The sequence below is a fragment of the Urtica dioica genome, chromosome 1 (genome assembly GCF_054948205.1).
Source record: "Urtica dioica subsp. dioica isolate 48M chromosome 1, U.dioica_male_clone48M_v1_H2, whole genome shotgun sequence".
Lineage (NCBI taxonomy): Eukaryota > Viridiplantae > Streptophyta > Magnoliopsida > Rosales > Urticaceae > Urtica > Urtica dioica.
In genome coordinates this window covers 11449011-11463475 of record NC_142756.1, presented here as the reverse complement: position 1 = coordinate 11463475, position 14465 = coordinate 11449011, and the positions used below count along the sequence as shown (strand labels likewise).

The 14465-nt window shown below is 33.5% G+C and overlaps 2 protein-coding genes across 2 annotated transcripts; both read left to right on the top strand.

Moving 5' to 3' along the window:
* The first annotated feature begins 194 nt into the window (after positions 1-194).
* LOC149407219 (uncharacterized) lies at positions 195-1668 on the top strand. Its single transcript, XM_089619315.1, has 3 exons — positions 195-804; positions 900-1518; positions 1560-1668. The coding sequence occupies exons 1-3, from the start codon at positions 195-197 to the stop codon at positions 1666-1668; spliced, it is 1338 nt and encodes a 445-aa protein (XP_089475441.1).
* A 2401-nt stretch (positions 1669-4069) lies between these two features.
* LOC149407218 (wall-associated receptor kinase-like 8) lies at positions 4070-14176 on the top strand. The gene is made up of 5 exons (XM_089612088.1): positions 4070-4240; positions 4348-4480; positions 10793-11693; positions 11806-11913; positions 12695-14176. The coding sequence occupies exons 3-5, from the start codon at positions 10805-10807 to the stop codon at positions 13912-13914; spliced, it is 2217 nt and encodes a 738-aa protein (XP_089468214.1). The 5' UTR covers positions 4070-4240; positions 4348-4480; positions 10793-10804; the 3' UTR covers positions 13915-14176.
* Positions 14177-14465: the final 289 nt, after the last annotated feature.

Below are 14465 nucleotides of genomic sequence, written 5' to 3'. Positions count from 1 at the left end.
TTATTGATTTATGAAGAAATTTTGTGACTTGTTTTTAATTTTAGAAATTTTGTGTTGATGTTTGTAATTTTTTTGGATTTAATCGGAATTATTTGGTAATTTTGATTTTAGAGTTTGTGTATATTACAAGTTGATAATTAGTTAGTGATATTTAGTAAATGTTATTTGTTAATTGTAGATTACAAGTTGCAAGAATGTCGGCCCCCGACCCAGCTAGGAAGTATTGCACACCCATTCCCGGAAAAAGTAGCGGCCACCAGTGCATATTTTGCGAGCACATTATGGGAGGTGGCGGCATCACGAGAGTGAAAAACCACCTAGCCCATGTAGACCCAACGAGGAGTGTCAAATTCTGTGAGAAAGTCCATCCTGAAGTGAAAACAGAAATGCAAGCTTTACTTCAAGGCAATGTCGTAAAAAAGAAGAACAAACAGTCGTTGGAATCTATGCTTCGCAAGACATTGACTAAAAATGTTGGCGTGGAAGAATCAAACGAAGAAGACAACGAAGCGCAATTACGAGCAGTTATGAAGAGGTCAAGACAAGAGGCGGCGCAGACGGAATGGGAGGCTCGGATGATGTCGGGGCCCGGCAGTGGTTCTACATCAAAATCTCCACCAGTTGCTCTGTCATTATATAAGTCAGCGAGTGCGAAGCAAACAAAAATTGATGAGATCATGGATCCGAAGAAGAGAACGTGGCTCAGAAGACACATAACAAAATTCTTTGTTCACCAACATGTGCCGGCGAGTAAGGCCGCCTCGCATGAGTTCAAAAACATGATAGCGTCCGCTCAAGACCTAGGTAATCCTCAATTCGTGATATGTAATTTTATTTTCATATTGTCGAATCGCATGTGTTGTTGAAACGTTAACATGATGTATATTGGCATATTGCAGGTCCAGGCGTTCCTATACCAACTCTGTATGAAATTCATAACAAGTACCTCGATATGGAGGTTGCAGACGCGGAGAACTACCTTGAAGAACAAAAGAAGCGGTGGGTAAAATACGGCTGCACCATACTCACTGATGGTTGGACGGGGCCGACCAGACTCAGCATCATAAACATTATGGTTTATTGTGCTGGTGCAACGGTGTTCTTAAAGTCCGTTGATGCATCAAAGCATACGAAAACAGGGGAGTACATCTACGGAATATTGAGGTCAGCACTCAAAGAAATCGGAAAACAGAATGTCGACCAAGTTGTGACCGACAACGGTTCGAACTATAGGAGTGCCGGGTTGAAATTACAACGCAAGTACCATGTGTACTGGACACCTTGCGCCGCACATTGTCTAGATCTGATGTTTGAAGATATTGGGAAGAGAGATAGTGTTAAGCAAACTATCAAAGCTGCGAGGGATGCGACTAAGTTCATCTACAACCACGGAACTGTGTTGTCCAAGTTACGAGAGACATCCCCAGGTGAAATCATCCGTCCCGGCGCAACAAGATTTTCCACGAACTATCTAGCTCTCAGAAGTCTCCGAGAGAAGAGAGCTGCGTTGAGGACGATGTTATGGTGGGATGATTCCAAATTGAGTGCAACTCCTACAGGTACATCCATATCCGAGACTTGTTTAAATCCCAGATTTTGGCATTCGGTGGACGAAGTGTGTGCCATATTCGAGCCGATGTACACCACTCTTCGATTAGTGGACACTGAGGTGCATCCCACGATGGGATTACTATACTACGTCTTCCACGAGATGAAAAAGAAGTTGGAAGCGATGAGTGGGAAGAAATGGGTTGTCGACATCGTGAACCACAGATGGAGTACTCAAATGGAACATCCACTACACATTGCAGCTTTCTTCCTAAATCCAAAGTTACTGTTTAACTCGGATATCCACATGGACAATACCTACATGGCCGCTGTCACAAGGGTGTTCGACTTCTTGCATCCGGATCTTGATAGGTCAACTCTTGGGAGAGAGGTATAAAACTATAAATTGTTACAAGCTATATCACATTATGAATATATGAGTCTTATTTGATTTTCTAATTACAGTTAATCGCATTTCGAGACGCTCGAGGGGACTTCTCACAAAGAAGTGTTGTTTCGGCACGAGGCACCCTTTGTGCAAGTAAGCTTGTGAGATGAATTGTAATATTGTATGCATTAACTATGTCATGGAATGGTAAGAAATGACATGATATGATTTATGTCACATGATTGCAGGTGAGTGGTGAGAGCTTTACAGAAATTGGACCCCGACTTTACAGACGTTGGCCATTCGAATTTTGTCACAAACTTCATCCGCCTCCGCTTGTGAGAGGAATTGGAGTACATTTGCCCTCGTCCACACAAAACAAAGGAACCGTCTAGCATACAGCAGACTCGAGAAGCTTGTTTTCTGCTCATACAACATGAAGTTGCAGCTCCGTGAAGCAACTCGGATTCACGACAACAACCTCAACCCCCTGGATCCTTTGGATATCATCGAACGAGCTTTCGAACGCTCGGGGAAGGACAATGAGGGAGACGACGAAATGCTCCGCTGGATTGACGAAGTTCACATGGACGACGTCAACCAGAACCCGGATCCGGCAGTAGCTGAAGCGGCTCGAGATATTGGAGTTGATCCGGAGCGAGTGCTGAACGAGGACGTCCAACCTCAACGCGGATCTGGAGACAGTTCGGATTCAGATGGCGGAGGTTCAAGCCGTAGATCAAGCGGAGCAGATGGAGGAGAAGGTGACGGTGGATCAGGGGGAGGTGGTGGAGGTTCATATCGGGCTGGAGGTTCCTTTACTGCTGGAGGCACTTCATTTGGTGATGTCGGCGGTGCTCAACTCGGATACGCACCATCGCAAGAAGATTTCGATCGTCTTCATCACCCTGCCTTTTTTGATTCAGGATACGGGCACGGAGGCCAGGGCGGAGGTATGAATGATGCCATGTCATTTACGTCTAGCAATGACGTTGATGACTTGCCCTACAACTTCGGATCGGTATCAATTGGTCCTCAAGGCACAGAGTCATCTTATGATGACGGATCTTCCAGTTACAACTACCAGGACTCCTATGCATCAAGTTACGCTCCCGAAACGGTGCAACCAGTTCCAGGTTATCCCCTCCACTCCATGTCTGTTGGTTCATCTCAGTATGAGTACGACTATCACTTGGACATGTACTTTAGTGCATATGCTCATTATATGACTTGGTATGATTACTGTATGACCGCTGCATACGGTCGCTTTGAGTAGTCATTTGCATCCCTCCTATGTTGAATTTGTTGAACAATAGTATTTGGTGGATTGTGTTGAACTTTATCATTTTGGTTATTAAACTTACTTTTTGTTGTGTTTGTAATTTCGTATTGTGTTGAAACATTCTACACTATTTTTAATTTTATGAATTTTATCTTACGTACTTTGTATGTTTTTTTTTTGTATATTTCTTTTCTGAATTTCCCTCGGTAAATACGGTATTTGACGGTATTCCTCTACGGTAACGGTAAGTTCAACGGTACCGGTTTCTTTTTTTTTTTCTCGCTTCTCCCGGTATTCCTTTATGGTACGGGGGGTTACCAGTAAATTCGAAGGCTTGGAACGGTAACGGTATTTCGATCCTTGGTTTCGACAACTAGTAATTCACCTACTTAATGAAACTTCATACCTAGTTAGCTTATCAATACAAGAATTTTGAATTTAAGTTCAATTTTCAATGTCTACTGAAGTTAATCATGAGAGTTAGAAATTAGCTAAACGTATTTTCTAAACTTATTTACTTCTTTAACTCCAAATCAAAGGTATTTACTTCTTTAACTATAATATCTCGCATACACAGGGCTGGAATTAATCAACGAAGACTTAGACCATAATAGTCTCCTCCGCAATTATTTTGATAGGTGATCTTAATTTGTTCATGTAAAAGATGGGAAGATTATACATATTTTATTTTTTCTGAACTTATTTGCTTCACATAATATCAAAGATATTTAATATTTAACTAATATCTAGTATAAAATACAGCTGGAATCAATCAATGATGACTTTGACCATAATAGTCTACGACGCGTAGTGGAAAATAAGTACAGGAGACTTTTATCAAGATAAAGGGAAGGTTTCAAGACAAGCTTAACTCAAGTAGAGAGCCTTGAATATTAGGTTGTCCAAAAATCATGTATATTATACATAGTGAAATCAAAACCTGAAGGTCTTGAAACGTTTTCCGTTGCTGAACAACACCATTTCAGTGCAGTACGTTCAAAAGCTTGTGAAAGACTCGTGAGGTAGACAATTTTCTTATTATGTCTATTTACATAATTGATTTGGATTAGTTCTCTATGACTGGCATATAAATTATCCTCCGAGACTGACCAGTATTTTACAATTTCAGATTTATGCTTTCATCGCTTAAGGAGTGCTATGTATTCAGATCCGGCCTTTTGATTATTTTATTTCATCGGCAACAAACTCTCGGTCTCGCACTGTGCGTCAGCTTTCAGAGTTCGACTCCTTACTCTGTTCGGGTATGTGCGTGTGTGTGTGTGTGTATAGATATACATACATACATACCATGTATAGTCTGTTTGGGTATTGGACGTACTTGATCTTAGAGGACGTACCAAATATTGGTTTCAAGACAAGCTTAACTCAAGTAGAGAGCCTTGAATATTAGGTTGTCCAAAAAATATTAAAAATTATTAGCTGAAACAAAAATCAATTCATTTTAAAAAATTATTAGCTGAAACAAAAATATTAATTTGAAATCATCCATGTGTCTGTCTTTTTTTCTTTGAAAAATTTGTTTCAGCTAACCAATCAATTTCATTTTATTAAAAAAAATATTACATCAGATCAAAAAGTAAATTAAATTAACGAAATCAGTTACTTTAATTTACTAAGACTTAGTGTGCTATTTTTTTATAAAATAAAATTTTAGCTATCTTTTAAAAGGAAAACGAGCTATTGATCTACTGAGCTAATTGCTCTTTTCCTTTCATTTCAAATAGATCTTAAAAATTATCAAGAAAAAATCGTTATAACTAGCCAAATAATTATATTCCATTAATTATAATAATTACAAATATTTAGCAAACTAGTCATATTTACACTTTTAAATTACTATTTAGTCAAAGTTTGGTAAATATTTTGATAAATAGCCAATCTTTATTATGGTTACAACTATTTAAAACCATTTTACCCTATTATTTACAACTATTTATAACTGTTATTTACAATTATTTACAATTGATTACACAAAAATTGGTCATTTACCTAAAGATTTACTAAACGTTAACTAAATAGCAAACCATATACGTAAACATGACTATATATTTACGTGATCCTTATAATTATAGTCAAATTATTCAAATATTAAAAAAAAATAGTCAAATGCGTGTCTACGTTTTTATAATATGACGCATGCGTAGGGATGACAATTTGCTCCGGACACGAAACGTTCACGGCACGGTTTAAAACAGATTTGGATCTCAATTAATGGATCGATTCTTAATTGGGTCGAACACGGTAACACGATTAAATAATGAGACAAAACTATACGGTTACGGTAACATGATTAAAATCCGATTAACATGATTATTAAATGGTCGACACGAAACACGATTACGACCCGGACGAATATGACTCAACTAATACGATTAATATTATATGTGTAAAATTATTAATTTATAACTATAAACATAAAATTACTACTAGAAAATATGATGAAATAAAATAAGGTATATTAATATCAATATCAATTCATGTATGATAACATATAGTCAATAGTATATCAATTGACTTCACGAGAGCAATAATAATCTATCGAATTAGTTGTTTTCAATTACTAATTTAAGCAGTTGTCTAGTGACGTTCTCATAATTCACAATTTACAATTAGGGTAATAATAGTCTAATAATGACATATCGTATTCAATTTTATTCGATTTCAATTCAATTCAATTCATATCGAACAATCACAATTTACAATTCACAATCACAATAACAATAGTATTATAATAACGTATTGTATTCTATTTTATTTTATTTAAATTCATATCGAACAATCAAAATTCATAATCACGATTACAATAGTCTCATAATAAGTACTAACGTATAATATTCCATTTTATTTTATTTTCATATCGAACAATCACAATTCACATTTACAATCGCAATAACAATAGTCTTATAATAACGTATCATATTTAATTTTATAATTTGATTTCAATTCAATTCAATTCATATCGAACATTCACAATCACAATAACTACAATAATCATAATAACATATCGTATTCAATTTTACTTGATTTCAATTTTAACTCAATTCATATCAAACAATCACAAGTACTATAATCTCATAAAACATATCGTGTACAATTTTATTTGGTTTCAGTATTAATACAATTCATATCGAACAATCACAATTCACAATCACACTTACTGTAGTATCGTAATAAAGTATCATATTCAATTTTATTTGATTTCAATTTTAATTCAATTAATATCGAACAATCACAATTATTATATAGTCTCATAATGTATCATATTCAATTTTATTTGTTTTCAATTTTAATTCAATTCATATCTAACAATCACAAATCTCACAATAACTATAGTCTCATAATGACCTATGATATTAAATTTTATTTAATTTCAAATCAATCAATTCATATCGAAACATTACAATTTACAATTCAGAATCACAATAACAATAGTCTCATAATAGCGTATCGTATTCGATTTTATTTGTATCGCATTTACTTTTATTTGGTTTAAATTATAGTAAAATGACATATTACTTCCATCTATTTTCGAATTCAATATCTAATTTTTATCCAAAATAAAGACACCAATCTTAACGTTTTAAATTCTTCTAAATATTTTTTTTATTAATTCACTTCATCTTACCAATGTTTTTTTTAATGTAATTAACAAACTATAATTATTTCATATAATTATAAAATTCTATTAATATTTCATTTAACTATAAATTTTTAGTTTAATAATAGGATTTGATATCCCTTCATATATAACATTAACTCCATTTTTTTCCATGAAATTTCAATCTAATATTTTGTTTAACTTTTACCCTCCATTTTCTTTTGATATTTGGCTTAATTTTTGTGTGACGACTATTTTATTTTTATTTTATTAAGACTATTTTTTTTTCTTTTATGACTTCTATGTTTTAACACGAATATGTAATGATTTAATTTAAATGAGTTATATGTCTACCCCTCATAATATAACTAACTTTTCTAGCCATCCCAAAGCAAGACCGACAGGTCAAACTGGGGAGTATAGGATCCCAATTTCAATGAATAAAAAAAAAATATTTATCATGAAAATGTTGATAAATACCCTACATCAAAAATACCCGTTAAATTTTAAATATAGAAAGATATTCATGTTCACAATGTAGAAAATTAAAACGTCATGTAAAGACTACATAAAAATGTTAGAAACCAGGATAATCTAAACATAATGATTGTGCATTTTTTACATGTAAAATGGAAACAAAACGGGTAATTAATTTCGAATTTTTTAAAGTTATTATATATTTTTCTGATTGACTCAAATATTTAAAGATGTATGAGAAAGAAAATAAGATCTTATATTTTGTAAAATTAGATGGAATTTTGACAACATTATCACTAGACACATGTCACTTTCTCAAAATAAATTAAAATCCATAATTTGAAAATTATATTATTAATGAGTTGTGCATGAAATATCGGTCACGAAATCCATAACTCTTTGAAATATTGGTCATGAAATACAGATTGTGTGACAATTAGTAGCTACACATCTGATTTCTTGCATTGGTTTAAAAAATTTATCGCGAAAAATAATGATTTTTAAGTTGTAAACAATATTTCTCTTCATGCTTGTGTGTGTGTATATATATACATATATATATATATATATATATATATATATAATCATTGGTTTATTCTTGTGGGCTCTATATAAGTTTGTTTAATGTTTCATTTATAAGGAAAATTAATATCAAATAGCAGTTTATAATTCGGAAAAACACCATTTTTGAAAGAATTTAAAACCAGTTATTTTGAAAACGTTGAACCTTAATAATAGTATTCTTGTAATTGTCTGCCTATTTTTCTATCATGTAAATGTATTTGGAAATTTTGAAGAATGCAAGAAAGTGGGATACAAAGTCCAATTCTAACATATACTCAAGTTAATAATTACAATTTTATAAATTAAATAAATTTAATTATCCCTCCTTCTAAAGTTAAAAAAAAGGAAAATTGTAGAAAATAGTCATTTGAAACTTATTGATTAGCAAAATAGCCAAAGTTTCAACTTTTCAGCAAAGTAGCCAAATTGGCGTTTTCAAAATTTTTTTAACAGGCAAGATTAAATTTTTTGACGATTATTATAAGCAATTTATCACTTTAAAAAAAATAATATTGAGTTCAAATTTTTTTTTGGAAACCAACTTACTGCACATTTTGATTATTTCGCTAAATTAAAATAAATATTAGCTATTTTGCAAATTCATAATTTTAAATTGGCTATTTAACTGCATCACAAAAAAAAATGCATATACCGTGATTTAGACCTCTATTTTCAATAAATTTATTACCAATGTGAATATATCGGCAACATGATTATTTTGACACGTGAAGCCTATTTGACACGATATAGACCTCTATTTTCAATTACATACAATTTTTTTTTTTAATTAGACATATTTAATTTTAAAAATTTGTGTTTATTTTTATAGTAATAACCCTTAGATTGGACTTGTACCAACTATGCCCTTAAAAATACCTTACGTGTTTAGGCCAATCCAAAAGATAGTGGATAAATACAAAATTACCAAATATTCGTTCTCAGCAAATAAAACGTCATAAAATGTACACATGAGAGGACATAGAAGGTAAAGGAAGAAAGTAGCATAAACATAAGAGTTATTTGCTGCAAAATTACTCAATATATTTGATTTGTTGCAATTTAATACACATTTTTTAAAAGTTGCAGAAAAAATACTCAATATTACAATATCTTTTCACCTTTACTACTTGTCCGCTAAAATATAAAGACACATGTAATTGATTTAAATGAGCACAATTAAAAATAAAATTAATTTTTTTTATTATGTTAAAAAACAAAAAATTAAAATTATGTATTCTCCCATCTCCTCTCTTTTCTCATGAGCATGAGCATGTATATTTTATATATACGGTCTTTTTAGGCAAACTTCATGTTAATAGCAATTTATTTATTATTAATTTTTAATTCTTTTAATGTTGTAGAAAATAAATAATTTTAAATTAAATACATTGCTTCTAGCTCTTTATTTATTGTTAGTTTGATGTGTTTGTAATTTATTTAAAAACAAAGAGTATTCAAACTTTTTCAATATTAAAATAAACTAAAATGTGTTAAAGAGGCACAGAATTTAGGCAAAAAATAAAGAATTTTTGCTGTCAATAAATCTAAAAATAATGAATTGTGCACAATTCACATGTTGAATGTAAACATAAGGGAAAACAGTACCGGTAATTTTTCACATTTAGAATGTAAACATAAGGGAAAACAACACTGGTAGTTTTCTTATAATATGACATATATTTTTCTAATCGAGTTACAGATTCAAGATATTTTAGAAAGAAAAAATCCCATATTTATGAAATTATATTATTGGATTTTATTTTTATCTTTTAGAAAATTTCGTGAATTTATTTAGCCTCGGATAATAAAGACGCAACTCCTTTATTTTCTTGGGCCACACATATAAAATTGTTAACTTCATGGGATTATTCTTAAACTATGATTTTCACACTAGTTTAGGACCAAAATCCGATATGTCTAATTTAATCCAAAACTATGATCACTTATGCAATTATCTTTTTATCTTTTATCATTTTCTTTGCTTTTTTCTCTTATTTCTCTTAAAAACAACTAACCCACGTTATCATAAACCCTACGATTACATAGTCCTACGCGACGAAGAGAAAGCTCACCATGAATTTTATTTTTGAAATCTGGAATGGGAAAAAAAATATATGCGCATTCGTTTAAAGATTTATTGACATTTTTGCCTTTTATTGACATCGATGTCAATAAAAAAGATAACGATGTCAATAAAAAGACAACGATGTCAATAAATCTCTAACGATTTTCCAGATTTTCAGAAATTTTTTACAAGCTTTTTCAGAATTCTAAGAATCGCTCTTGAGCATGAAGTCACTGAAAAATGTCTTCTTAACTAAGCACAAGGAGAGAGAGAGAGAGAGAGAGAGAGAGAGAGAGAGAGAGAGAGAGAGAGAGAGAGAGAGAGAGAGAGAGAGAGAGTAACTAAAACAAAAATAATAATAAAAAATAATGTTTTATTGAGGGTATTTTTGTACCAAAAAATGCAAAGTAGTCATAGTTTTGAATTAAGTTAGACATATTGAATTTTGATCCTAAACTAATGTGGATGTCATAGTTTAGGAATAAATAAAACAAGCCCGCACGCACACATACGCTAATGTTTCAGCTCTCTGTTCATGAAATTGGGGAAGACGGGCTCTTCTGAGCTTCCTACATGATCAAGTGATATTGTTAGATTAAGACCCTTCTGTTTTATTTAAATAACTTTTTAAAAAAAATAGCTATTTTGTCATAAAAAAAGCTTAATAAATTAAACTATGCGTAAAAACTGTAAGACAATTATGACCTTGCCGACATCATAATATTAAACGTAACCCCATTTCAAAATAGTAATATGTTTGATGTCATTATCTCTCTTCTTTATATGTAGTTTATAGATCACCGAACGAATGGATAATAGAGTGTTAATGATCAACATTTTGTTTTGTAGGCGTAGAAAGAAATGGGCGATACTGAGTCGCTATTAGTAATGATCATTGTAAGCTTAATTATACCTTTCGGTAGTCCATCGCAATGGGATGAGATAACAGTGCCGATTGCCAAGGAAGGCTGCGAATCAAAGTGCGGTAATGTGAGCGTCCCATTCCCCTTCGGAATGGGAAACTCAAACTGTTTTCTTGACAACTGGTTCGAAATTACTTGCACTAACCACTCTGTGACTTCACCGAGGCTGCTTCTAAAGCGCACCCACTTGGAAGTCATCGACATAACCTTAGCCTATTCGAGATACGAAAACAATGTTGTGATAAAAGGCCCTATAAGTTTCTTTAATTGCACAGACCACAACAATACTAATCCACCGGGCCTCAATCTATCCGGAACTCCGTTTTCGTTTTCCCCAAAAAACTTGTTTGTTGCAAGTACTTGTGGAGTTCGCGCAAACTTGGAGTCGAGTTCCGGCAACGTTTTCACGCAGATTGGTTGCACATCCGTCTGCTCACCCAGAGATCGCAACACGAGTCTTCGCTGCGACGGCGTGGATTGCTGCAAAACCTCCATTCCTTCGATTCTCGATTCATTTTCCATCAACTTCGACGGCACCGACGTAGATTCCAAAGACGGCGATGACTGCAGATTCGCGCTCGTATCGAGTTCAGACTATTGGTATGATTACATGAATCACTCGAAGAGTTTTGCGGGAATTCGTGATAAGGAGTATGTTCCCCTCGTACTGAATTGGAAACTGGATTATCGTTCGTATTACCACATATTCCAAGAAAATCCGTATTGCAGTGATTCGAGTTACACTGAATCCATTGAATCTGAAATCATTTGCCGCTGCATAAGAGGAATGCGGGGAAATCCGTATCTCCCTAATGGCTGCACTCAAGGTTGAACTTTGATCCCCTCATTCATCATATATATTACTTATTACCTAATTAAAATGCTTATGAAAGGCTACCTATGACTTATTTTTATTTTTATTTTGAATTAAATTATCAGATGTTAATGAATGCGAAGAATACGGCATAATTTGTGATCCCGGATCCACGTGTGTCAATAGTAACGGAAATTACTATTGCAGTAACAAGAGAAGGTTTCTCATTATTGGTACGTCTCTCCCTCTTATCAAAGTTTTCACACCAACACCTGTAAACCGATTTTTTATTGTTTGACTCTAAATTGGGTTCCAGGACTTAGATTTTCAGTGATCACTAATATTCTTGGTTTCAATTCCCAATAAAAAAAAATATTATTTAGTCAGACAGGAATCAAGAGAATATATAACCTAGAAATCAATAGAACAATCTGCATATTGTTTCACCTTATTAGTGGTTGTCTTTTTCTTTTACGCTGTATATGTTCAGCATTGTAATTCCAGAATTTTACGGGTTTTGGCAAACTAACTCCTTTGTTTTTACACTACAGGACATGTTCTAGTTTGCAAGTGACCTTATTTTCTAGGATAAAATGATTAATTCATGTAATTTTTTTTTTCTAGAATCTCATACTTGAAAAAGATACATTTAGAGGACATGTACTGAAAAAAGCGGCGGAATCCCAGCCTCAAAAATCAATTAACCATTAACGGAAAAAAAGTAACTTATACCGTAAAGTTAAGAGAGCACGAGTGCAAATAAGTAGTTGCTTTATCACTGTCATTGATATTCAAAGCTGGGAGTTGCAAGTTACAATTCTACAGTTTTGTAGATTATCCAACTAAAACATTAATATCAAGAAGCAGCGAACTGTATTATGCATTTAAAATTTGAATTTCTGCGTGGTCAATATATGAACAACTTTAAATCGGCATAATAATATTAACAACTTTAAATCAGCATAATAATATTAGTATATATATTTATGCATGCGTATTTGGTTTCATTTATAGGTTTTGGTAGTTCTCTTGGAGCACTGTTTCTGCTATTTGCTTTATGGGGATCATACAAAGGCATAAAGAAAAGAAAAGAGAGAAATCGCAAAAGAAAATTTTTCAAACAAAACGGCGGATTAATTCTACAGCAACAACTATCATCAAATGAGGGTAGTATCGAAAAAACAAAGCTGTTCAGTTCCGATGACTTAGAAAAGGCCACTGATCGATTCAGCACTGATCGAATTTTGGGCAAGGGAGGTCAAGGAACGGTGTACAAAGGAATGCTGGAAGACGGAAAAATTGTCGCAGTGAAAAAATCAATAACTGTGGACGAAAGCAAGCTTTCAGAATTCATAAACGAAGTCGTCATTTTATCGCAGATCAACCACCGAAACGTGGTTCAGCTCTTGGGGTGTTGTCTAGAGACAGAAGTCCCTATCTTGGTTTACGAGTTCATACCAAACGGAACGTTGTCGGAGTACATTCATGAACAAAGCGAAGAATTTCCTTTCACATGGAAAACACGGATACGAATTGCATCAGAAGTCGCCGGAGCCCTCTATTACTTGCACTCAGCAGCAGCTTTTCCGATATACCACCGAGACATCAAGTCTACAAACATACTTCTCGACGAAAAGTACAAAGCAAAAGTGGCTGATTTTGGCACGTCGAGAACGATTTCGCTTGAACAAACCCATTTGACGACTTTAGTCTACGGCACATTCGGCTACTTGGATCCAGAATATTTTCAGTCTTCCCAGTTCACAGAGAAGAGTGACGTGTACAGCTTTGGAGTGGTATTGGCTGAGCTTCTGACTGGACAAAAGGCAATATGTTCAGTTAGGGCTGAAGAAGGAAGAAACTTGGCAACATTTTTCATTATGTCGATGGAAGCAAATGCTTTGTTTGACATACTTGACCCTCAAGTTCTTGAAGACGGTCCAAAAGAAGAAATTGAGGCGATGGCGAATCTTGCCTTGACATGCTTAAGTTTGAGTGGAAGGAATCGGCCAACAATGAAGGAAGTTGCGATGGATTTGGAGGGGATTCATAACAAAGAGAAGAGGTCAGAAGCTCACTCCCATTCACCCAATAACCAAATCAATAATGAGGTTGAATATGTTGGCACAGATTTGATTGAATCTTGGGATGTCACTTTTGCTTCCACTGAGTCAGCCGTGGATCGCTCTTTATTGCTTCAAGAACTTCCGTTGTTGTCTATCGAAACACGCTGACGGAAATGTTTGATCTTTTCGTTTGGAGTTATTTCGTTTTATTTCTTTGAAGAAAGTACTTTGCGTGGTAACACTAGTTTAATCTTTTAATACATATGCACGTTCTTGCTTTATAGAATAGGTTACGCCTTTTGAAAGTAAAAATAAAAATTCAAGAAAATCCTCTTCTTGTTTTGGTTTTTATTTTTTTTTTTTAGGTCAGGAGAATGAAAATGTTGACCATAATGTTGTATGATATTGTGATGATAAAAATAGAACAGTCTTTCCATGTCGTGCATAAATGTGTTGTGTTCGATGAATAGAAAGAGAATAATTACCTCTTGATAGTATACAATATACAGTATATTATATACTGTATCCATTTAAATTTTTACCCTCTTACATGGCTGTGTTTATTATTATGACGGTAGAATATTCTTTTATCGTTCTTTTCGTTTTAATGAGGACATCTTCAACCATAGCACCAAATATTTAATGTTGAAATTACACTATTTTTGGACGTTTTTAGTACCAATTATTTTTTTTCAACCCCAAACACAATACTAAATTTC

Excerpts from the sequence above, each read along its gene's own strand:
- LOC149407218 (XM_089612088.1), top strand. The coding sequence starts at position 10,805 with ATGGGCGATACTGAGTCGCTATTAGTAATGATCATTGTAAGCTTAATT. Across the intron at positions 11,694-11,805 it reads CCCTAATGGCTGCACTCAAG|ATGTTAATGAATGCGAAGAA; the intron begins GTTGAACTTTGA and ends TTAAATTATCAG. Across the intron at positions 11,914-12,694 it reads GAGAAGGTTTCTCATTATTG|GTTTTGGTAGTTCTCTTGGA; the intron begins GTACGTCTCTCC and ends TTTCATTTATAG.
- LOC149407219 (XM_089619315.1), top strand. The coding sequence starts at position 195 with ATGTCGGCCCCCGACCCAGCTAGGAAGTATTGCACACCCATTCCCGGA. Across the intron at positions 805-899 it reads AGCGTCCGCTCAAGACCTAG|GTCCAGGCGTTCCTATACCA; the intron begins GTAATCCTCAAT and ends GGCATATTGCAG. Across the intron at positions 1,519-1,559 it reads AGAGCTGCGTTGAGGACGAT|GTACATCCATATCCGAGACT; the intron begins GTTATGGTGGGA and ends CAACTCCTACAG.